This window comes from Mirounga angustirostris, unplaced genomic scaffold, assembly GCF_029215605.1.
Source record: "Mirounga angustirostris isolate CCGP_5_RB_7025 unplaced genomic scaffold, mMirAng1.0.hap1 SCAF_15, whole genome shotgun sequence".
Lineage (NCBI taxonomy): Eukaryota > Metazoa > Chordata > Mammalia > Carnivora > Phocidae > Mirounga > Mirounga angustirostris.
Window position 1 is genome coordinate 73,162,987 of NW_026991723.1, and position 24,727 is coordinate 73,187,713.

General features: G+C 40.1%; 2 protein-coding genes across 6 annotated transcripts in view; both read left to right on the forward strand.

Moving 5' to 3' along the window:
- Positions 1–2,026, forward strand: part of HSDL2 (hydroxysteroid dehydrogenase like 2) — a 64,028-nt gene extending 62,002 nt beyond the window's left edge. For all 4 annotated transcript variants that reach the window (XM_064579199.1, XM_045882940.3, XM_064579200.1 and 1 more), the window contains one exon: positions 1,294–2,026. In XM_064579199.1, coding sequence (XP_064435269.1) covers positions 1,294–1,406 — 113 coding nt within the window. In that variant the 3' untranslated portion in view covers positions 1,407–2,026. The remainder of the gene's footprint in view (positions 1–1,293) is intronic.
- Positions 2,027–10,106: 8,080 nt separating this feature from the next.
- Positions 10,107–24,727, forward strand: part of KIAA1958 (KIAA1958 ortholog) — a 163,108-nt gene continuing 148,487 nt past the window's right edge. Inside the window, exon 1 of one of the 2 annotated variants that reach the window (XM_045882942.3) lies at positions 10,107–10,309. The gene's annotated coding sequence lies outside the window, so the exon portion shown is untranslated. The remainder of the gene's footprint in view (positions 10,310–24,727) is intronic. The other variant, XM_064580096.1, reaches the window with a different exon arrangement.

Below are 24,727 nucleotides of genomic sequence, written 5' to 3' on the forward strand. Positions count from 1 at the left end.
ACTTATTTCACTCAACATAATACCCTCCACATTTTTTTTTTCTACAAAGAGCCCATCTGCATGTTGCTCAGTAGAAGTTTACTGATGCACCAGACACATATTGTGCCTGCTGGAGAGATGATCTACAGAATTGGCATCATATAGCTCAGAAAACTATAAATAAGAGTCAGGGGCACCTGGGTGGCTCAGTCGGTTAAGTGTCCAACTCTTTTTTTTTTTTTTTTTAAGATTTTATTTATTTATTTGACAGAAAGAAACACAGGGAGAGAGGGAACACAAGCAGGGGGAGCGGGAGAGGGAGAAGCAGGCTCCCCACAGAGCAAGGAGCCCGATGCGGGGCTCGATACCAGGACCCTGGGACCATAACCTGAGCCGAAGGCAGATGCTTAACAACTGAGCCTTGATTTCTGCTCAGGGTCATGGGATTGAGCCCCACATCCGGCTCTGTGCTTAGCACAGAGTTTGCTGGAGATTCTTTCCTTCTCCTTTACCCACTGCCCCTTCCCCTGTTCACATGTGTGTGTTCTCTCTCTCTCAAATAAATAAAATCTTAAAAAAAAAATCAGAAACACCTGGCTTTGAATTGTAGTGTGTCATATACAAGCTGTGTGACATTGAGTGAGTCAGAATCCTCTCTGAGCCTCTGTTTCCTCATTAATTCCACTGTGTGCCTGATCCTGTACTAACACTGGAATAAGAGTAGCAAATAAAGTTTCCTCCCTCCATGGAGCTTCTGTTTCTTTTATGTTGTTAATAACTACAATTCTGTTGTAATGCTCATGTTTTCCATCCTGGCATTTCTGTGGTTAAAATACTGCTAGCACATACTTTTGTTGTCTGTACACTATGTTTTTAATGATAATTTCTTAAGAATAGTATATGCATTTATACCATTTGATTTTTTGAATCTAAACCTGAAATGTTAAAAGTTTAATGAACTATAATAGATTGGAAAATTACCTAAAATAGTATTTGTTTACTACAATTCATCTGAGGGCCATGTATCCTTTAATGCGTTGTAACTAGTATATAAATGTTGCATCTTCAGCTTTTTGGTATAATCTTTCGCTGATTGTTTTTACATTATCTCTCATATTGTAAGATATTGTTAATATCTAAGTCAAGGAATTGGGATTCCCAAGATACTGATAAAAAAAATTATGGAATAGAAATTTGTGTGCTTCAGAGGCTTATAGAACTCAAGAAGATTCTTTTTATAATGCATGTTCTTGAAGTGGTACCTCCCTAAGGGCACTAATGGATGCTTTTCCTTCCCTCATTTTCTCATTTTAGGGAAACTAAAACCAACAATGGCATTCATGTCAGGAAAATTGAAGATTAAAGGAAACATGACCCTAGCAATCAGATTGGAGAAGCTAATGAATCAGATGAATGCCAAGTTATGAAGGAAAAGAAAAAAAAATGTCAATCACTGAGCTCAAAAAGTAAAAGGGATCAACAGTTAAAATCTGTTTGTTTTCTTCCCTTTCGTATTATAAGGATATGCAAATTTGTTTTGGAAAAAAACAATTTCTGTATCTGTAAGACTTGAAATTGTAATTAAAACGGCTAGCTAATTAAACATAAGCTTCATTAAGTGGAATTCTAAGACAGTCTGCCTATGGAATTTTCTGAGTGTTGCCCTCTGAGAGCTAGATTTCATTCATTGTGGGAAAGGTATGATCAGGTTCAAGCAGTAAAGTTAGCTCTTTTCAGCACTTCCCATATAAAAGGAGATTAATCTGTTTTAAATTTTTCAGTTTGGGATTGTATGCTAATGAAATATTAATGATATTTTAGATTTTCATATACTTGTTTTAAGGAAGATCTTCTATAATGCATTTTCGCAGAAATCACATAAACTAATAAATAGTGAAGACTAATGAAACAAAAACAGTGTTTCATTCTAACTAGCTTTCCAGGTATAAGTTACCTATTATTAATGTAATTTCGCTAATGTAATTCAATATGTATCCTCTTTTAAATGTGTAAAAATATCTTATAATAAAATAATTTCTTCCCAGAAGTATGCACTTGGTCACAGTGTTGTAAAAAGAGAACATCAGAATAGATGGCTGTTTAGTGCTGAATTGTAAACCTCCCAAGCTCATTTGTTGAAATCCTAACACACATGCACACACACGCACACACACAAGTCCCCCCCATGTTGAAAGAAGTGATTGAGTTAAAATGAGGCTTTTAGGGTGGGTTCTAATCCAGTCTGACTGGGGTCCTTCTAAGAAGAGGAAATTTGGAGATAAAAGACCAGGGATGCACACACAAAGGAATGACCATGTGAGGACCAGCAGGCCTCAGAAGAAATCACATCTACCAAGACTCCTGTTCTTCAGAACTGGAAGATATCTGTTGGTTTGGCACCCCAGCTAAGGTTTAAAAAAAAGTCCTTTCCTTTCACTTTAATCAGTTAAAAATACTTGTTCAGTATAATACTTTTACTTATCTTCCGTTCTGCAATATTACTGTGCTTAATTCTGGCATTTCCTAGAATTGTAATGTTAGAAGCATTTAATGTCTATTTTACAAATGAGGAAACAGGATCAGAAAATGGGAAAATTAACAAAATCCCTATCCAACAAAAACCTCCCAGGACATTAGCCTTGAATAGAACCTGAAGACCTTACCTCCCCATCCAGGAAGCCCAGATGGATTGCCTTTGGGATGGCAGCCTCACAACTCCCTTTGCATCTGCCAGTCATTCCTAGCTATGTGAAGATCCTGGTCAGGTGTTGCCAGCTGGCTCGTTTTCTACTGAAGGTTATTAAAGGCTTCTCTCTTTGCATTTTCCAAATGGTCTCAAAGCTTTGGGAAAATAAAAAGAAAATATGGTGAGACAGGAATTCTGGGTTCTAATCACTAAAATATGAACTTGCTTACTAAGAGGCTTTGGGATATTGGGAAAAAATATTTTCACAGGACCCTGGTTTTCACATCTATAAGTGAGGGAGTTGCATTAGGTCATCTGCAGCCCCTTTGTGCTCATTATTACTAAGAAGTACCAAACAATTTGCAGTATCCTATCAGAAATAAAGATAGCCACACCTAGATTCCTGCAGCCTGCTCTTGCAACATCCCCCTGATACCTTAATGAATTCACATGTTCCCTTTCCATGGATCTTGCCCATTAATTGCACTGAAGTTGTAGAACCTCCCAGAAGTTTTGGATGGCCATTTTGTGTGTTGTCCAGCAGCCAATTGAGCCCATTTCTTTTTTTTTTCTAAAAATTTTTTTTTTTAAGATTTTATTTATTTGAGAGAGAGAGAACACATGAGAGGGGATAGGGTCAGAGGACGAAGCAGACTCCCTGCCGAGCAGGGAGCCTGATGCGGGACTCGATCCCGGGACTCCAGGATCATGACCTGAGCCGAAGGCAGTCGCTTAAGCAACTGAGCCACCCAGGCGCCCCAAGCCCATTTCTGAAATTAAATGGTATGGAGGTAAATCAAGGCCATGGGTCTTTAATTAATGATTGAGTGAAGTTATTTAGACATTATTTTTAAGATGGTTTGTTGCTAGTAATCCAATATTTCAACAAATCCTCTTATATAGTGCCTCTTAAATAAACCTCTTAAGTAGAAGAAAAAAAGTCTTTTCCCTCTACCTATCAAGTTTTCACCTGGGGTCCTGTAAATTAGATTAACAAAAGGTAGCTTAACAAGAGAAGAAGAAATTGAAGTTTACTAACATGTGGCATTACAAATATACATGGGAGTATTAAGACATGAGTACCTCCAAGGAGTGGTTAGAACTTGAGCTTATGTAACATCTTAACAAAAGAACAATAGATTTTTGGAGAAATGATACAAAAGAAAAGAACTTTGAGTTTCTAAAGTGGCAAATTGTGCAAAGGAAAATATATGGTAGTAGGTTTAGTTTTATAAGAAACTGCCAAACTGTCTTCCAAAGTGGCTGTACATTCCCCCCAGCAATGAACTTGTGTTCCTGTTGCTCCACATCCTCTTGGGTATTTGGTATCGTCGGTGTTGTGGATTTTGGCCATTCTAACAGGTATGTAGTGGTATCTCCTTTTAGTTTGCAATGTTGAACATCTTTTCATATGTTTACTTGCCTCTGTATCTTCTTTAGTAAGGTGTCTGTTAAGGTTTTTGGCCCAGTTTTAAATTAAGTTGTTTTCTTACTGTTGCATTTTAAGAGTACTTCGTATATTTTGGAAAACACTCCTTTATCATATGTCTTTAGCAAATATTTTCTCCCAGTCTGGGACTTGTTTTCTTATTCTTTTGACATTGCCTTTTGCAGAGCAGAAGTTTTTCATTTTTTTTTTTAAATCTTCTTAAGTTTATTTATTTTAAGTAATCTCTACCCAGTGTGGGGCTCGAACTCACAACCCCGACCGAGATCAAGAGTTGCATGCTCTTCTGACAAAGCCAGCCAGGTGCCCTGAAGTTTTTCATTTTAATGAAGTCCAGCTTAGCAATCATTTCTTTCATGGATTGTGCCTTTGGTGTCCTATCTAAAAAGTCATTGCCATACCCGAGGCCATCTAAGTTTTCTCCTGTCATTTTCTAGGAATTTTACAGTTTTGCATTTTGCATTTAGATCTGTGATCCATTTTGAGTTAATTTTTGTGAAAGGAGTAAAGTCTTTGTTTAGATTCTTTTTTTTTTTTTTTTTTGCGTGTGGATATCCAGTCCCAGCACTGTTTGTTGAAAAGACTGTCTTCTCCTTTGTCAAAGATCAGTTGACTGTATTTATGTGGGTCTATTTCTGGGTTCTCTATTCTGTTCTACTGATCTATTTGTTTATTCCTTCACCAATATCACACTTCTTGGTTACTGCAGCTATATAGTAAGTCTTGGGAGTCGGGTAGTGTCAGTCCTCCAACTTTGTTCTCCTTTAATACTGAGTTGGCTATTCTGGGTCTTTTACCTCTCCATATAAGTCATTAGAATCAGGGTCACCTGGCTGGCTTAGCTGGTGAAGCATGTGACTCGACCTTGAGGTTGTGAGTTCAAGCCCCACATTGGATGTAGAGCTTACTTAAAATGAAAAACTTTGAAATCAAAAGTACAAGTATTTCTCAATTAAAAAAACCTTAGAATCAATTTGTTGATAGCCACAAAATAATTTGCTGGGATTTTGATTGGCATTGCATTGAATCCATATATCACTTTGGGATAGACTGATATCTTGACAATATTGAGTCTTCTTATCAATGAATATGAACTATCCATTTATTAAGTTGTTCTATGGTATCTTTCATAAGAGTTTTGTAGGTTTCCTCATACAGATCTTGTTAGATTTTAAGAGTTGTACCTCAGTATTTTGGGGGGGTGCTAATATAAGTGGTGATGTGTTTTAAATTTCAAATTTCACTTCTTCATTACTGGTTTTGGAAAGTGATTGACTTTTGTATATTAATCTTATATCCTACAACCTTACTGTAATCATTTATTAGTTCCCAGGAGGGGTTGGTTGGTTTTTTGGTCATTTTTTTCAGGTTTTCTACAGAGACAATTATGTCAGCTGTGAACATAGTTTTATTTCTTCCTTTTATTTCCTTTTGTGGTGTTATTGCATTAGCTAGGACTTCCAGTATGATGTTGAAAAGCATTAATGAGAAGGGACATCCTTGCCTAGTTCATGATCTTAGAAAGTTTCTAGTTTCTCACTATTAGCTGTAGGGTTTTTGTAGATATTCCTCATCAGGTTGAGGAAGTTCTCTCTATTCTTAGTTTACTGAGAGATTTTATCATGAGTGGGTGTTAGATTCTGTCAAATGCTTTTTCTGCATCTATTGATATGATCTTGCCTGTTGATGTGGTAGATGATTAATTATTTTCGAATGCTGAACCAGCCTTGCATACCTGAAATAAATCCCATATGGTTGTTTTTATATGAATATTCAAGCCTTCCCCCCATTTCATATGTTGAAATCCTAACCCCCAAGACAATGGTATTAGGAAATGGGGCCTTCAAGAGGTGATTAGATCGTGAGGGTGGGGCCTTCGTGATTGGATTAGTGCCCTTAATAGACCCCAGAGAGCTAGCTGGTCCATTTTACCATGTGAGGACACAGTGAGATGGTACCATCTATGAGCCAGAAATCAAGCCCTTATGTCTACTGACTCTGTATGTGCCTTGGTCTTGGACTTCCTAGCCTCCAGAACTGTGGGAAATAAAGCTTATTGTTTAGAGGCTACCCAGTCTCTGGTTCGGAGGGTCCCTGATTTAATGATGGTTCAACTTACAATTTTTCAACGTTGTGATGGTGTGAAAGTGCTAGACATTCAGTAGAAACCACACTCTGAAATTTGAATTTTAATGTTTTCCTGGGGTAGTGGTATGTAGAATGATACTCTCTCTCATGATGCCGGTCAGTGGCAGTCAGTCACAGCTCCCAGTCAGCCACTCAGTCATAAGGGAGGACAACTGATACACTTAACAACCATTTTGTACCCATACAACCATTCAATAAATTACATAAAATATTCAACACTATCATAAAATAGGCTTTGTGTTAGATGATTTTGCCCAACTGTAGGCTAATGTAAGTGTTCTGAGCATGTTTAACACAGGCTAGGCTGAGCAAGGGTGTTTGCTAGGTTATGTGTATTAAATGCATTTTTAACTTATGATATTTTCAATTTACAATGGGTTTACTGGGACAACCCCATGGTAAGTTGAGGAAGATCGGTATTTTGTTATGGCAGCCTGAACAGGCTATCACAGTTGTAGCATATAGTTCTTTTTATACATTGTTGGATTCCATCTACTAATATTTTGTTGAGGACTTTAGTATGTATCCATGAGAGATACTAGTCTGTAATTTTCTTGTAATGTCTTTGTCTGGTTTTGGATTAGGGTAATGCTGGCTTCATAGAATGAATTAGGAATATTTTCTCTATTTCTGTCTTCTGAAAAGGACTAGAGAAAAATGGTATAGTTTCTTCATTTAAATGTTTGTTAGAATTCATAAGTGAGGGGCGCCTGGGTGGCTCAGTCAGTTGAGCATCTGCCTTCAGCTCAAGTCATGATGTCAGGGTCCTGGGATCGAGTCCTACATCAGGCGCCCTGCTCAGCGGGGAGTCTGCTTCTTTCTCTCACCTGCCTCCCCCACCCCCTGCCCTCATGCTTTCTCTCACTCTCCCTCTTTCTTAAATAAGTAAAATCTTTTTAAAAAATGAAGTCTCTTTAGAGAAGATTTGCTATTTTTCTTGCAGGCAGATAGAACTTTATGGAAAGATCATCTTGACCCACCTAGTCACTGAAATCGTTCAGGCTGTTTTAGGCATTGTTAGTGCTGTTTCTATTTGCTTTTACTCTCAGGGTATAGTTCTTCAAGGATCTCAGTTGAGATTCTTGAGGTGTGTACCAGGGCTCCTCCTTCCTGTTTAATTCTTTCTAGCGCCCTGAGACAGCGAAGTGTTAGCGCTCAGATTTTTTTTTTTCTTTTTTTTGTCTTAGCAGTTGGTTTCCTGGCTTCTTGCCCCTTGTGTGTACAGATCAGGAATTATCAAATGCTTTGAGGATAAATGGCGGGTAGAGTGATTGGCTCTTCTTGCTGTGATTGCCTTTTCTCTGGGATCTTGGGCTTTCAAGTCCTAGCTGTCTTGATAGATTTGACCTCCAAATTTTGTATCTGTAGCCCAATCAGACTGTCGAAAATTCTAGGATGTTTCTCACTGTTTGGTTTCTATGCTCCTAGACACAAATCAACAATGCCCTAAGAAAGAAAAGTGGTTGAGAATGTAAGATTCACTTCAGTGTGTTTCTCTTCTTGCTGAGCTCTTGGACTCTCAAGCCTTGGTTGCTCTAGAATAGCTTTAAACAACCTTTGTTGTTTGTTGTTTTAAATACAGTGTTTATAGTTCCAGTTCTTAGTGGGAGAGGTAGTTTATTCAACAAGGTAGCCCATCATAGCTGGAAGTCTACATCATTAAAGAAATTCATCATGATGGATATATCCTTTAAATGAGATTGTATTTTCAAAAAGTTATTTGTGGTAAAAAACACAATATAAAATTTATCCTCTTAACCACCTTTAAGTATACAGTTCAGTGGTGTTAACTATATTCACATTGTTGTGTGACAGATCTCTCTAGAGCTTTTTGATTGTGTCAAACTAGAATTCTATATTCATGGAACAACTCCCCATATTCCCCTCCTCCAGTTCCTGGCAACCACCATAATACTTTGTTTCCATGATTTTGACAACTCTAGGTATTTCATGTAAGTGGAATCATATAGTATTCCAGTAGTCCTTTTGTGACTGGTTTACTTTACTCAGCAGAATGTCCTCAAGGTTCATCCATGTTGTGGCATATGACAGGATTTCTATCTTTAATGAAGAAATACAAGATTTCTTTAAGTCTGAGTAATATTCTATTGTATGTATATGCCATATTTTGTTTATCCATTCATCCATCTATGGACATTTGGGCAGCTTTCCCCTCTTGGCGATTCGAATATGCTGCAGTGAACATGGGTGTACAAATATCTCTTCAAGTTCCTGCTTTAATTGCTGGATATATACCCAGAGGTGGGATTTCTGAATCATAATTTTATTTTTTGAAGAACCCCCATATTGTTTTCTATAGTGGTTGTACCATTTACATTTCCACCAGCTATGCTTAAGGTTCCAATTTCTCCACAGGATTACATATTTGAAATATGTGGCAATTAACTTTTTTTTTTTTTTGGACAGACATTATTCTGTCAAAAATGTTTACATTTTTTTTTTTTTTTAATTCAGCCTAGACCAGGAGGAGTGTTGACAGAACAAGGTGTTAAGAATCCTTTCTTTTGGGGCGCCTGGGTGGCTCAGTTGGTTGAGCGACTGCCTTCGGCTCAGGTCATGATCCTGGAGTCCCGGGATCGAGTCCCGCATCGGGCTCCCTGCTCGGCGGGGAGTCTGCTTCTCCCTCTGACCCTCCTCCCTCTCATTCTCTCGGTCTCAAATAAAAAAGAAAAGGAATCCTTTCTTTTTTGTTCAGAAGTTAGTCTCTTTCTCTGCCTCATATTATTCTCTCTCCTCATGTATGGCAAGGGTAAGAGAGACTGAGGTTTCCTTGTCACAGTGGGGTGAGGTCAGGATGTGAGCACCACATTTGGCTAATCAGTCAGATATGCTTTAAATGTTATTTATTACCACTATTATTATTTTGGAGATACTTAATGCTGTAAGTAGAAAGGGGGTTAAGAGCATGGAATCTGGCTCCAAACCGCCTGGGATGAATCCGGGTTCCTCCAGCTATTATATGATCTTGGGCAGATGTCTTAATTCCTCTGTGCCTCAGTTTCCTCATCCATAAATTGGCAATGCTAACAACACCCGCTGCATAGAGTTCTTAGGATTAAATAAATTAATATCCCCTAAGCACTTAGTGTAAACCCCGGTCACATATAGTCAGTACTATAAAAGTGTTTGCTAGGTAAAATAAAGGTGGAGGGCTCCAGCCTTACCTCTATGATTCTGAGCTGTGTAGGTGGTGTTATTGTATGCCTCCCTGGTCCTAGTGTGTTTTAGGTGTTATTAAAATGCCCCCCACTCCATGGGATGGATGCGAGTGTTGTAGTTGGACTGGGAACTTCCACGGGGCAGCAGTGACTGTGGGTTGTAAGTCAGTAGATGTTCCTGAATATGCCTACTCGGTGCGTTAAAACAGGTGTTAAACACCAGACGAACGGAGCGGGTTCTTGCAAGGTCCGCTCCTTGCGTTTAGGTGAAGCTCTGCGGAGCTCCAAGGGGGCAGCAGGGACCGCGGGCCAGGGCGCGCGGCAGGACGGAGTGCTGCCCACTTCAGAACGTCGCGGGGACCGTGGGTTCCACACCTGTCTGGGCACAGACACCGAGCTCGTGAGCGCCGGTGTGTGCTAGGAAGGTCGGTCCACACCTCCTCCCGGCAGCGACGACCGCGAGCTCGGAGCGCTTCGTAGGAGGTGTCGTTACACACTTCCTGTGGGTCTCGCGGACCACGGCGCGTTTCCGGTGCCGTCTGGAGCCCGGGGTCCAAGCCCCCGCCCCGTTCGCCAGCCCCGCCCCGCCCGCGCCCCGCCCCCCGCGCTCCGAGCCGGGCGCGCGGAGCCCGGGGCGCACGGAGCGGCGCGCGCCGGTCGGCAGAGCCAGGCTGGCGCCCCCGCCCCCCGCCCCGCGCCTCCGTCCGCCGCCCGCCCGGCGCCTTCCCCGCTCTTCTCGCCTTCGCTCCCCGTTCTCCCGGCCGCTTTCCCTCCCTCCCCTCGGTCCCGCCCCGTCCAGCCCGGGCTGCCGGCTCCCGCAGGCCCCCCCGCCGCCCGCGTTCCTATGGACAGACGCACAGACACCTGCAGGTGGGTGAGAGCCCGCGCGCGGGGCGGGGACGAGCGCGCCGACGCTGCGACCTGGGCCGGGGAGCCCCTTTGTGTGGGGGGCGGCCGCGCTGGGGTCCGCGCTGCCTCCCCTTCGGCAGCCGAGCAGTGACCCGGCTGAACCCTCTTTTGTCTCCTGGGGGGGCGGGGTGGGAAGGCCGAGAGTCAGGGCAGCGACTCGGGCGGCTGGCCGTCGCCGACGACGGGCTTAGGGGCGCGAGGGGTGAGACCCCGGGCGGCCGCACGGGCTCCCGGAGCGAGCGCGGGCGGCCGCGGCTCTGGTCAGCCTCGGCGGAGCCGGCCCGCCGCCCGGCATCTCCTGTCGCCGCCGCGGGCGCGCTGCGTGGGGCTGGCTCGCCTGCTCCTGCTCTTGGGTCTGTTTGGAGGTGGGAAGGAGAAAGAAAAGATCTGCCTTCTTAGTTTCCAAGTCTTGAGACGGCTGTGGAGAGAGCGAGAGAGGTGGTCCGGGTCTTTGCCCGACTTGTTTCCCTCGCGAGAGGCACGCTGAGGTGCGTGTGGGGCGTGTGTGGAGGAACGTGCATCGCTTCGGTCCCTTATTTATTGTTTCTAACGGAGGAGGGCTTCCTCCGAAGGGCTCTTCCGCCCCCTCCCCCATCTGAGGCTGCGCGCAGTGATTTGTGTTTGTTATCAAATACATCGACAAATGTATTCCCCTGGGTGCGAGGAGGCTCGGCTGACCGAAATCAAACCAAAATCACAGACTGTTTCTGGTTTTCAGGTGGCTTTTCTTCTTTTCTTAAGATTAGGTAGGGACTTACAGGCAAATCAAAGATAAACATGACTGTGATTTTTACGCCTTTTTTTTTTTTTACATGTATACCTATTTTAAAGTTTGATGGTAAAGTTTTGTTATTTCCCGTGCTCGTTAGGATTAGCATGACAGAATCTTCTACCTATTAAGTAAACAGTTAACAAGCGAGTCAGATAGTGACAGCTTCCCCAGTGCAGGTTAAATTGGAGTGCAATAAATCTCTAGCTTTCCGTTTAGGCTGAAACCTGTATTTTTGCTGGTTTAAAATATGAGGTCTTCCACAGCGTATGGGGACACCGTGAATGTTAGAACTGATTTTTCTCTCTGTGATTGTGCTTTCCCTCTTTTATTGTGTTTTTATGTATTCTCTCTCTCTATAAAACCCAACGATTGGGTTGTACATGGTGGATATAGTTTTTGAAAAGTACTGTAGGTGATATTTCTGAATTATATTATTTATCTGGCTGAGTTTCTTATGAAGAGTTGGTATGTGTTTGTAGATATTCAAATTATAAATGAAGTTGAATAAGCACCCAGAAACTTCATTTTACAGATTCAGATTTTTAATGCAGGTGTGGATTTATATCTTTGTATTAATCTCAATCTAGTGCTCACTTCTGGAGACTTTTTTTTTTGCCTATTGTGTGAGAATCCATATTGACAAATTTAAATCTGATGGTTATCAAGGAGATTAAAAAAATAGTTTTGGGTGCACTCAGTTATATATATAGGTATATGTAGAAAGAGGCTTTCTTAAACATCTGAACTTAAAGGAAAAACATTGTGGTGGAAAACAATTGATTTAAATCTTCATCAAGTAAGATGTAGAAATTCATCAGAAGGCAATGTACAATTTTAATGCAGTTTTAATTAGGCAAACTGATTTTTGTCATTATAAAGAGGAGACTGTTTTAGTGTGCCGAAAAGAGTGGTCTTTTTCTAGGAGAAAAAATTAGCCTAGATTCTTGCCCTAGTTACATTAACAGACTATTATTATTGCATGCCTAATTTTGTAAATATCTGGAGTGTACATTTTTGTACACTTAAAACCTAGAAGAGGCTGCATCTAACATTAATTTCACCCTTTGAATTTATCAAATTTTATTCTTGCTTTGACTTCCTGTCTAGATTAGCTAAACGAATTTAGACTGCATAGGGCTCAGTGCAAGGCGCTAGTAGGCCCCTTAGGAAGGTTCCTCTTTCTTTTTCAATAAGGATGGCCCAAAGAGCATAGGTATTGAAATTTGTTCAGGCTTTATTAGGAATGGTGGGATGGAGTTCAAAAATACTCCCAGAGTGTTAGATTACACACTTCTAGTTCTTAGAAGTTTTAAAAAAGATAAGCTAACAACTTGAATTGTTTGTTTAGGTATTTATTTATAGGACTGTCAGTCAGAGGAATAAGGCTTAACAAAGAGTCACTGTGTAAATTAAATATTAAGAGTGTGGCCTGTGTTGAGAATTGCTTGGCAACTTGTAGTTACACCTAACAGTTTTTTGGGATTGGCAGTGTAGTGTCTTCATGTGGGTTGGCTAAAAGAGAACAACTAGCTTTTTTCTGTTTTGTTTTTATTTTTGGCTCTGAAAAGTGGATATTAATTTTTTGGTTTTTGTATAATTAACATTAATATTTTCGTGTAACCAGAAGCAGTCCAGAGAACCTTACATATTTTCAACTGATTTCTCTTCTGGTTTGTTGGTGTTTAGGAGGGCGTATAAATTATGTTTCACTCTTCATGAATGAAATTTTTTTCTGATACTTTTGATATGACAAATGTTACTTTCAGAAATTTTGAATATGTAAAGTTGGATTTTAAATATAGCCAAGCAATATAAACTAACATTTGCGAGTTTCTTTTTTTTTAAACAACGCTAAGCTGCCCAGTTAAATTTGATAGGCTTGAAAATCCATAGACTTTTCCTGCTTTTTAGTTAACAGTGTGGTACCATGAAAGGAAACTCAAAATGGCCACTTAAGGTTACCTGGAACCCTCAAAGGACTAGTATTATCATTAGTACTAACCAAATGGAAAACTGAAAAGTAACAGTTTTATTCTTTGTAATAGATCTGTGACTTCCAAATACTTCTTTTTCATGAAGTTTTTTATAGCGTAGTGTGGAAGCAGGTCTGACTGTGAGAAGTATGGACAGTGACCTCTCTCATTCCAGCCTTTATCGGCCTGCATTGTTTAAGAATGGCATAAACTCATGCTGCTCTTTGAAAATGCGGAATTCATTCTTGGATTAATATTCTGCTACCAGATGTACGAGGCTGGCTCTGAAGAAGCTTTTTCTCTTAAATACTGTCAAAAATAGAGAAGCTGAAGATTGGAGAGAAGCCATTTATTTTGAACAGTTTATTTTCTGACAGTTTGTGTTTGTAAAGAAACCTGCTCATAATATTTACGTAAGAGATCTACATAGTTGCCCAAGAAGCCCCACAGGTTTCTTTTTTTCCTTTAAAAAAGTTTCCATAGAGCTTAACTCTTATGTGATACTTCTTGACTTTGCTTCTGATTAGTTGATTTATGGACTTTATTTACCAGCATGATTGGAGAATTCTTTTGCTGTACAGAAATTGCACTCTGCCTGTGCTCTGGTCTGTTTCCTAGGTAACAAATGTACTGCATAGATTCCATAATGAGGACTGTGGTTGGCTAGTTACAGTGTAAATTCTGTTGTTTGGTAAAGCTTAGTCTCAAATTCAAATAAAGGTCAAGAAACCAAAAGTACTCAAGATGCGAATTTTTGAATTTTATTTTGTATCCAGTGTCAACAAAGTTTAATACACTTTTCTGGAGAAAGGCAAATTATGCAGCAGTATTCAAGTGTATTTTGTAAAGTCTTAAATAGTTGGAGAGCTTTTTGACTCTTCCATATTGGTAATACCAATGGCTCTAGTAACAAAGAAAATATTTCAAAACACTTTATCACACTTTATTTATTTTTTATTTTTTTATATTTTTAAAGATTTTATTTATTTATTTGACAGAGGGAGACACAGCGAGAGAGGGAACATAAGCAGGGGGAGTGGGAGAAGGAGAAGCAGGCTTCCCACTGAGCAGAGAGTCCGATGTGGGGCTCCACCCCAGGACTCTGGGATCATGCCCTGAGCGGAAGGCAGACGCTTAACCACTGAGCCACCCAGGCGCCCCTATCACACTTTAATATAGAAAGCAAAGGGATATTGTCTAGGATGTCAGTAACTGGCTTTTTTATATTGAAAGAAAAGTAACATCATATATGTTGCTAAAGATAAATTGTGCAACTTCATGTGAAGTACAACTTTTAGGGGGTCCTGGGTGGCTCACTTGGTTGAGCGTCAGACTCTTGTAAAAAAAAAAAAAAAAAAAAAAAAAAAGAATAGAACTTTAAAAAACTTTAAGAAGACATTAAAACATTTTAAGAAAACATTAAAAGTCTTGGGACGCCTGGGTGGCTCAGTCGGTTAAGCGTCTGCCTTTGGCTCGGGTCATGATTCTAGGGTCCTGGGATCGAGTGCCGCATCTGGCTCCTTGCTCAGCAGGGAGCCTGCTTCTCCTTCTGCCTCTGCCACTCCCCCTGCTTGTGCTTGCTCTCTCTTTTTCTGACAAATAAATAAATAAAATCTTAAAAAAAAAAATTAAAAGTCTTACGGTGAAATGATACATTGGTACTCTAGCTATTTTCTCTCTGATCAGCCTGAATTTTGGCCTGCTCAGCACCAGGGAGCAAGTCTGTCTTAGGTAGCTACAAATTGGAGAATAGCTTTCCCCTCCCCCTTACTCTCCTCTTGAAGTCTATAGCTCTAGATGCAGGGCAAGAAATAATATATGTGCAATTGCTAGTAATTATTACCTGTTTGTTAAAAAAATTTACAGTGAACCAGAATTCCATTAATACCCATTGAAAGTATCTTTTCATTTGATGCCTGAAAGTGCTTTGTTTGTTGATCATCAGGGATTCTATTAGGTGAAAAAAAAATTTTTTTTAAAGATTTCTTTATTTTAGGGAGAGAGAGAATCTTCAAGCAGATTCCCTGCTGAGTGCAGAGCCTGATGCAGGGCTTGATCCCAGGACCCTGAGATCATGACCTGAGTGGAAACCAAGAGTTGGATGCTCAACCGACTGAGCCACCCAGGTGCCCCTGAAAAAAAAAAAATTTTTTTTTAAGTTAATTTGAGGGGCACTTGGCTGACTCAGTTGGTAGAGCATGTGGTTCTTGCTCTGGGGGTTGTGAGCTTGAGCTACATGTTGGGTGTAGAGCTTACTTAAAAAAAAAAGTTGGGGCAACTGGGTGGCTCAGTCATTAAGCATCTGTCTTCAGCTCAGGTCATGATCCCAGGGTCCTGGGATCGAGCCCCACATCGGGCTCCCTGCTCAGCGGGAAGCCTGCTTCTCTCTCTCCCACTCCCCCTGCTTGTGTTCCCTCTCTTGCTGTGTCTCTCTCTGTCAAATAAATAAATAAGATCTTTAAAAAAAAAAAAGTTGGGGTGCCTGGGTGGCTCAGGTGGTTGGGTGTCTGCCTTCGGCTCAGGTCATGATCTCAGGGTCTTGGGATCAAGCCCCATATTGGGCTCTTCGCTCAGTGGTGGACCTGCTTCTCCCTCTCCCTCTGCCTGCCACTCCTCCTGCTTGTGTGCACTCGCTCTCTCTCTGTGTCAAATAAATAAAATTTTGGGGAAAAAAGTTAATTTGAATTCTAAAATATTATCCAAATTGCTTCATTTGCTTTCCCTTGCTTAGCAGGATTGGTTTGGATTATTTATTTACCTTTTTAATTAATTTTAATTTCAGGGATAAGATGTATCTTGTTTGGGTTTTCTTTCTTCTTGGTTTTCCTCAAAACTGACAACTACTTTAAACCTTTCTGGCCTTTTCCGGTTGCAAATATTGTACCCCTTCAGTTTTCCCTTGTATTTTCTCTATAAATATTTACTCTTTAAAAAAATTTCTTTTTTTTTTTAACTTTTTTTTTTAAAGTAGGCTCCATGCCCTGTGTGGGGCTTGAACTCATGAGTCTGAAATCAAGAGTCTTATGATCTGCTGACTCAGCCAGCCAGGCACCCCTATTTAAAATTTTTTTAATCATTGCGTTATTTAAGGCGTAATCACTACATATCAAAAGCTCTACTTTTCTGAGACTTCATACTTCTGGGACGGAGTTAACAGTATTTGTGAACTCCTACCTAGCCAAAACAACTTCCTCTCCCCAGCCAGTATTAGTTAACAAGGGCTGTCATAACAAAGTATAAGAGACTGGGTGCCTTAAACAACAAAATTTTCTCATAGTCTGGAGGCTAGAAGTCCCAGATCAAGATGTTGGCAGAGGGGCGCCTGGATGGCTCAGTTGTTAAGTGTCTGCCTTCGGCTCAGGTCATGATCCCGGGGTCCTGGGATCGAGCCCCTCGTCGGGCTCCCTGCTCAGCAGGAAACCTGCTTCTCCCTCTCCTACTCCCCCTGCTTGTGTTCGTTCTCTCGCTTTGTCTCTCTCTGTCAAATAAATAAATAAAATCTTAAAAAAAAAAAAGATGTTGGCAGAGTTGGGTTCTTCTGAGGCCTCTCTTGGCTTTTTTTTTTTTTTTTTTTAGATTATTTATTTATTTGACAGAGAGAGACACAGCGAGAGAGGGAACACAAGCAGGGGGAGTGGGAGAGGGAGAAGCAGGGGGAGTGGGAGAGGGAGAAGCAGGCTTCCCCTGGAGCAGGGAGCCCGATGTGGGGCTCGATCCCAGGACCCTGGGATCATGACCTGAACCGAAGGCAGACGCTTAATGACTGAGCCACCCAGGCGCCCCTCTTCTTGGCTTTCAATTTCAGTCTTCTCAGATGTTTTCACAATATGCCTGTGTCCTAATCTCCTCTTCTTATGGGACATCTATCCATAGCCTTAGAACTCACCCAAATGACCTTGTTTTACCTTAATTATCTCTTTAAAGGCCCTATCTCCAAATATTGTCTCATTTTGAAGTACTGGGTATTGGGACTTTAGAGTATGAATTTGGGGGGAAAAACAATACATCTCATAAATATAACCTATTCCTCCACTCATTGTCTTTCATACATACAGACATACTTTACTCCGTATGTGTGATATAATCGAGCCCCTAGACTCCTTGATTCCTACTCCCTAAGATTTCTCAGTTCTGTTTGCCCCCATACAAATCACATACTACTCTATCACCTTTGCCTATCATTAGCCTTAGTTTTACAGTTAAATTTATTCAATGCACAACACAAATCCTTGTGCTAAGGCTTCTGTAATCATCATTTGATAGTCTGAAGCTCTTTGAATCCTCATAAATGGCTCATGTGAATAATGTGTCCTTTCATGTTTAAAGCTGTTTATCTGGGGTTTTTATACTTGAAGGCCAGTGTTGCTGAATAGAAGTACATGGCTCACATTTTCTTTCCTCAAGTTTCTTAAATATGTTACTCTGTTGTAGGGTTTGGCAGACCTTTTCTTGAAAGGCCAAATGGCAATTATTTTAGGCTTTGTGGAACATGGGTCGCTGTCACAGTTATGTAACTGTGCCACAGCAGTGCAAAAGCAACCATATAGAGTATGTAAATGAACGAGCATAACTGTGTTTGGTAAAACTTTGTTTATAGAACCAGACAGTGGGCTGGATTTGGTGCACAAGCCATAGTTTGCTGAGTCCTAAAAAAAACTAGTTTTTTTTAGATTTTATTTATTTGAGAGAGTGAACATGCATGAGAGAGCATGAGCAGGGGGAGAAGCAGACTCTCTGCTGAGCAGGGAGCCTGATGTGGGGCTCCATCCCAGGACCCTGAGATAGTGACTTGAGCCAAAGGCAGACGCTTAACCAACTGAGCCACCAGGTGCCCCGGAGTCCTACTCTATTGTATTGTAGTAAAAAGTGTTATTGTCAGAGTCTAGTACCACTATGATTTTCTTTTTTTTTTAAGTGACTTTATCTTTCTCTTAGATGCCCAAAAGACTTTTTTCTTCATCTTTAAAGGCTAGTAATTTTACTAGAGCATGTATTAAGTGTTGGCTGTTCTCTGTTAATTTTTCCAGATACACAATATGGATTTTATAATGTTGGTTTAAATATTTTTTCATAAATATTTTCATCAGTGATAGATTTTAGTATTTAATCTGTTTTATTGCTTTCATTTTGTTTTTGGGGGGGTCTCCTGTTACATGTATGTTGGATCTTCTTTGCCTGTCTTTTATATCTATACCTTTCTTCAAATTCTTTTTATCTTTTTTAATAATTTGTTTTATTTTTCTATTTTTTCCTTTTTAGCCTTTATGAGGCAGTTTCCATGGTATCTATTAAGTCCAGTTTTGTTTTCCTTTCTGAATTTTTTTCTTTCCTATTCTGTCCTGAATTCTATCATTTCTCTTTGTAAATGCTCTTGTTCTGTGGCCATTCCCTTTTTTTTTCCACTTTTCTATTTCTAATGTATATTTTATAGCTTCTATTATTTTCTCAATTTCTTTTAATATTAAAATATTATGCTATCATTCTCATTTTACTTTATGGCCATATTTTTGTGATGTGCCTTTATTGACTATTGGTACCTTATTTGGTTCTTTTCCATCTTTTTCTCATAGTACCTCACATGGGATTAGATTGCATTCCTTTCTCTTGTTCATGTTTAAATTAGATGGATTTAGGGGCACCTGGGTGGCTCAGATGGTTAAGCGTCTGCCTTCAGCTCAGGTCATGATCCCAGGGTCCTGGGATCGAGCCCCACATCGGGCTCCTGGCTCAGCGAGGAGCCTGCTTCTTCCTCTCCCTCTGCCTCTCTCCCTGCTCATGCTTTCTCTCTCTCTCTCTATCTCTGTGTCTCAAATGAATAAAAAAAAAAAAAAAATTAGATGGATTTACCTGTACTTTAGGAGAAGGTTTCTGTGATGGAGATGGAAGTAGACCAAGGTAGTTCTTTTTTAAAAAGTTTCGTGGTGTGAAATTTTTTCCTTTGTTGCTTATGTGAAATATTAAAAAATATGGCCACTCAATTAAAATTAGAGTGAGATACCATTGCATACCCACTAGAATGGCTAAATGAAAAAGATGAAAAATATTAAGTGGTGATGAGAATGCAGAGTAGCTGGAATTCTCAAGCACTGCTATTGGAAGTATAAATGGGTACAGAAATATAAATGGAGGGACGCCTGGGTGGCTCAGTCAGTTGAGCATCCAACTCTTGGTTTGGGCTCAGGGTCATGATCTTGGGGTCGTGAGATTGAGCCTCATGTCAGGCTTGGCACTCCGCACAGTCTGAGATTCTTTACCTCTCCCCTTCTTCTCTTCCCACCTTCCCCCCCCAAATAAATAAATGAATAAAATCTTTAAAAAATATAAATGGATACAAGCAATTTGGGAAGCTGTTTGGCAGTATTTACTGAAGCTATGCATATGCGTGTTTTATGGTTCAGTAATTCCATTCAAAGATATAGGCTTACCAAAATAAATGTACTAGAATGTTCATAGTACTGCTTATAATATCCCCCAAACTGAAGTCTGCATAAATGACAATCAGTATAATATGTGGTAGAGTGTTACATTGATGGCCCCAAGTAAATGACATTTCTTGGTGTCTATGACCATGTATTATATCTGCACAATGATTCTGATTTTAACCATGTAACTTACTTTGGCCTGTGGGACATTAGGCAAGTGTGGTGCAGCAGAAGCTTGATAAATGCATACACATTGGAGGGAAATACTGCCCTGAGACCATAACATAAAGAAATACTCAAGTAGGAGAGGTCAGGTGGAAGAAAATTGAGGTACTCCAGTTGATGACCAGCACTTACTGCCAGAGAGGTGAGTAAGACCATCTTTGACCTCCCAGTTCACCTGACCCTCCAGCTAAAAGTAGTCGCATGAGCAAATCCAGGTAAAGCCCGGAGAAAAACTGCCCAGATAACCCACAGAATTGTGAGAAATGAGGAATTATTTTAAGTTACTAAATTTTAGGGTGATTTGTTATAAAACAATAGGAAACTGAATCAGAATAGATAAATTGTTCTATATTCATACAGTAGGATACTGTGGAGCAATGAGAATGAACAATCTTTAACTACATAGTATGTATGAATCTCACAGACCTATGTGGAGCTAAAGAAGCCAGGCAAAAAGAGTTCAAACTGTGTGCCTCCACATATATAAATTCCCCAAGTAAATTCTGTTAGAAGCCAGAACCTTGAGGAAGTAGTGACTAGAAAGGAGAAAGTAGAGGCTTCTGGGGTGCTGGTAATGTTCTGTTTCTTGATCTGGTTGCTGGTTACATACATGTGTTCTGTTTGTGAAATGTGGCATATCAGCAAGTTGTTCACTTATTATTTCTCCTTTTTTGATTATATGTTATATTTCTTTTTTTTTTTTTTTTAGACTTATTTATTCATTTTAGAGAGAGAGCAAGAGCGAGTGAGCATGAGCGGGAGGGCCAGAGGGAGGAGGAGAGACAATCTCAGGTAGACTCTGAGCTGAGCATGGAGCCTGACTGGGGGCTCAATCTCATGGCGCTGAGGTCATGACCTGAGCCAAAACCAAGAATTGGTTGTTCAACCAACTGTGCCACCTAGGCGCCCCTATTTCTTTCTTTCTTTCTTTCTTTTTTTTTTTTTTTTTTTTAAGATTTATTTATTTTAGAGAGAGTGCATGCAAGCAGCGGGAGAGGCAGAGAGAATCCTTAAGCAGACTCCCTGTTGAGCATGGAGCCTGGCGGGGCTCTATCCCAGGACCCTGAGATCATGACCGGAGCTGAAATTAAGAGTCCATGCTTAACTGACTGAGCCACCCAGATAACCCTGATTTTATATCTTTCAACATAAAGGAAGAAAATGTCCTTTTTATTTAGTCTCCTTTTTGTTATTCTCTGAGATTGACCTCCTTTGGGTCTCTCATTTATCCCTAGCAATGCCTTTTTGTTTGATTTGGATTTTATTTTATTTATTTTTTAAGATTTTATTTTTATTTATTTAAAAGATTTTATCCATTTATTTGAGAGAGAGAGTGTGTGAGCTGGGGGAGGGCAGGGGAGAGGTACAAGCAGACTCCCTGCTGAGCAGGGAGCCTGAAAAGGACTCCATCCCAGGATCCCAGGATCATGACCTGAGCTGAAGGTAGACGCTTAACCAACTGAACTACCCAGGTGCCCCTTAAGATTTTATTTTTTAAGTAATCTTTACACCCAGTATATGGCTTGAATTTACAATCCCAAGATCAAAGTTACATGCTTCACCAGCTGAGCCAGCCAGGTGCTCCGATTTGGATATTAATTCCAACAGTTTTCTTTCTCAGGCTTCTTAGTAGGTCTTGTCTCCATAGAAGCCTGACAAACTTTACTTTTCTTGATCCAATTTCACTTAAGTAGGATCCTCTCTTTTTTGGAGTGATTATTGGTAATTTCTTGTTCACCAGCTTTGTTAATATCATAAGTCTCCTTTTTCTCCCCTCATCTGCTGATCCTGAGTTCTATTTTTATGTGTCCTTTAGTTCTGCCCACTCATCTGGGGTTCATGGGGCTATCTCATCACCTAATTTTGTTGAACATTGTGTCTTTTGTTATCCTTGTTGTTCCATCTGTGTGTTTGTTTTCTACTGAGATAATTGTAGATTCACTTGCAGTTGTAAGAAATAATAGATTATTTGCCTATTTGCCCAGTTTCCTTAAATGGTAACATTTTGCGAAACTATATTTATAATACCACAATGAGGATATTAACTGTTATGGGCTGAATTGTATTCCCCCCAGACTGATATGTTGAAGTCCGAACTCCCAGGACCTCAGAATATAGCTGTATTTGGAAGTAAGGCCTTTGAAGAGGTTATTAAGTTAAAACAAGATTGTTAGGCTGAGCGAAATAAGTCAATCAGAGAAAGATATGTATCATATGACCTCACTGATATGAGGAATTCTTAATCTCAGGAAACAAACAGGTTACTGGAGTGGTGGGGGGTGGGAAGGATGGGGTAGCTATGGTGAGCACTGTGAATTGTGTAAGACTGTTGAATTACAGACCTGTACCTCTGAAACAAATAATACATTATATGTTAAAAAAAAAAAAAAAAAAAAAAAGAAGATAGCAGGAAGGGAAAAATGAAGGGGGGGAAATTGGAGGGGGAAATGAACCATGAGAGACTATGGACTCTGAGAAACAAACTGAGGGTTCTAGAGGGGAGGGGCATCGGGGGATGGGTTAGCCTGGTGATGGGTGTTAAGGAGGGCACGTACTGAATGGAGCACTGTGTATTATACGCTAACAATGAATCACGGAACACTACATCAAAAACTAACGATGTAATGTATGGTGATTCACATAACATAATAAAATTTAAAAAAAACAAAAACAAGGTTGTTAGGGTGGCCCTAATCCAATCTGCTGTCCTTGTAAGAACAGGAAGTTTGGATGCAAAAAGAGATACCAGAGATGTTGTATACAGAGGAAAAACCATGTGAGGACACAGTGAGAACTTGGCTATCTGAAAGCCAAGGAGAGGCTTCAGAAGAAACCAAACCTGCTGACACCTTGATCTTGGATTTTTAGCCTCCAGAACTGAGAAAATGAATTTCTGTTATTTAAGCTACCCAATCTGGTATTTTGTTATGGTAGCCCTAATAAATGAATACTTTGGCATTGATACAGTCCACCACTCATATTCAGATTGCCAGTTTTATTGGTACTCATTTGTGTGTATTAGATCAGTACAGTACATTTTATTACCTATGTATGTTCCTGTTTCTACCAGCCCTTCTATTCTGCTCACATCCTACCAGCCTATTCCTAAGCTTTGACAACCATTAATGGGTCTTCCATTTCTGAAATTTTGTTGTTTAAAAAAATACTATATAAATGGAATCATATTATATGTAACCTTTGAGATTGGCTTTTTTCAATAAGCATAATTCCCTGGAGATTCATCTAGGTTGTTTCATGTATCAGTTGTTTTATATTTTTAAAGATTTTATTTATTTTTTTGAGAGCGAGAGACCACAAGCAGGTGGAGGGGCAGAGAGAGAGGGAGAAGTAGGCTCCCTGCTGAGCAGAGAGCCAGACGTGGGGCTCTATCCCAGGACCCTGGGATCACGACCTGAGCTGAAGGCAGACACTTAACTGACTGAGCCACCCAGGCGACCCAGTAGTTTGTTCTTTTTTATTCCTGAGTAGTAATCCATGGGTGTATCCTAGTTTATTTAACTTCATCTGTTGAAGGACATCTGGGTTGATTCCATTTCTTGACTTACAGATAAAGCTGTTACAAAGGGCGCCTGGGTGGCTTAGTCAGTTAAGTGTCTGCCTTCGGCTCAAATCATGATCCCGGGGTCCTGGGATTGAGCCCCAAGTGGGGCTCCCAGCTCAGCGGGCAGCCTGCTTCTCCCTCTCCCTCTGCTGCTGTTCCTACTTGTGCTCTCTCTCTCTCTTGCTGTCTCCCTCAAATAAATAAATAAAATCTTAAAAAAAAATAAAGCTGTTATGAACGTAATTTGTAATCTCTCTGGGATACATACCCAGGAGTGTAACTGCTGTATCACATGGTAATTACATGTTTAGTCTTTTAAGTAACTGCCAAACGTTTCCAGGGTGATTGTACCATTTTATATTCCTACCAGCAATATATAAGCTATCCAGTTTCTCCACATCCTTGCTAGCATTTGCTGTCATTATTATTTTAGGCATTCTGATATATATGTAGTAACATTGTGGTTTTAATTTGCATTTCCCTAATGGCTAATATAGCACATCTTTTCATGTGCTTATTTACCATCTGTATATCCTCTTCTGAGAAATGTCTCTTTATGTCTTTTGCCTATTTTCTAATTGGATTTTAAATTTTTTTACTATTTGGAGAGTTCTTTATATATTCTAGTTACTAGTCCTTTGTCCTTTGTCAGATACATGGTTTGCAAATGTTTTTTTCCTGTCTGTACCTTGTCTTAATCCTTTTCACATGGGCTTTCACAGAGCAAAAGATTTTAATTTTAAATTTTACCAATTTTTCCTTTTATGGATTATGCTTTGGTATCAAATCCAGGAACTCTTTGCCTAGCCCCAGATCTCAGAGATTTTTTCCTGTGTTGTTTTCTCCACGTTTTAAAGTTCTACATTTTATTTTTATTATTTTTTAAGATTTTATTTATTTGAGAGAGCGAGAAATCACCAGTGGAGGGGGAAGGACAGAAGGAGAGGGAGAAGCAGACTCCCTGTTGAGCAGGGAGCCTAATGTGGGGCTTGATCCCAGGACCCTGAGGTCATGACCTGAGCTGAAGGCAGATGCCTAACCAACTGAGCCACCCAGTTGCCCCAAGTTCTGCATTTTATAGTTAAGTCTGATCTGTTTTGTATTAATTTTTATTTAAGGTGTGAAGTTAGGTTGAGGTTCATTTTTTTGCCTATGAATGTCCAGTTGTTCCAGCACCATTTGATGAGAAAGCTATCCTTCCTCCATTGAATTGCTTTTGCATCTTTGTAAAAAAGCAGTTGAGCATACATATGGGTCTATTTCTTGGTCTACTTCATCTGTTTTGTTAATTTGAGGAGAGTCCAAACTAAGCCTTTGCTACTGTTTAGCTTGCTTAGAACTCCTTGTTCATTCTTAAGCTTGATTTTTTTGTTGTTGTTGTTATTATCTTGGAAAACCTTTTTTTTTTCTCTTGATCAAAAGGGA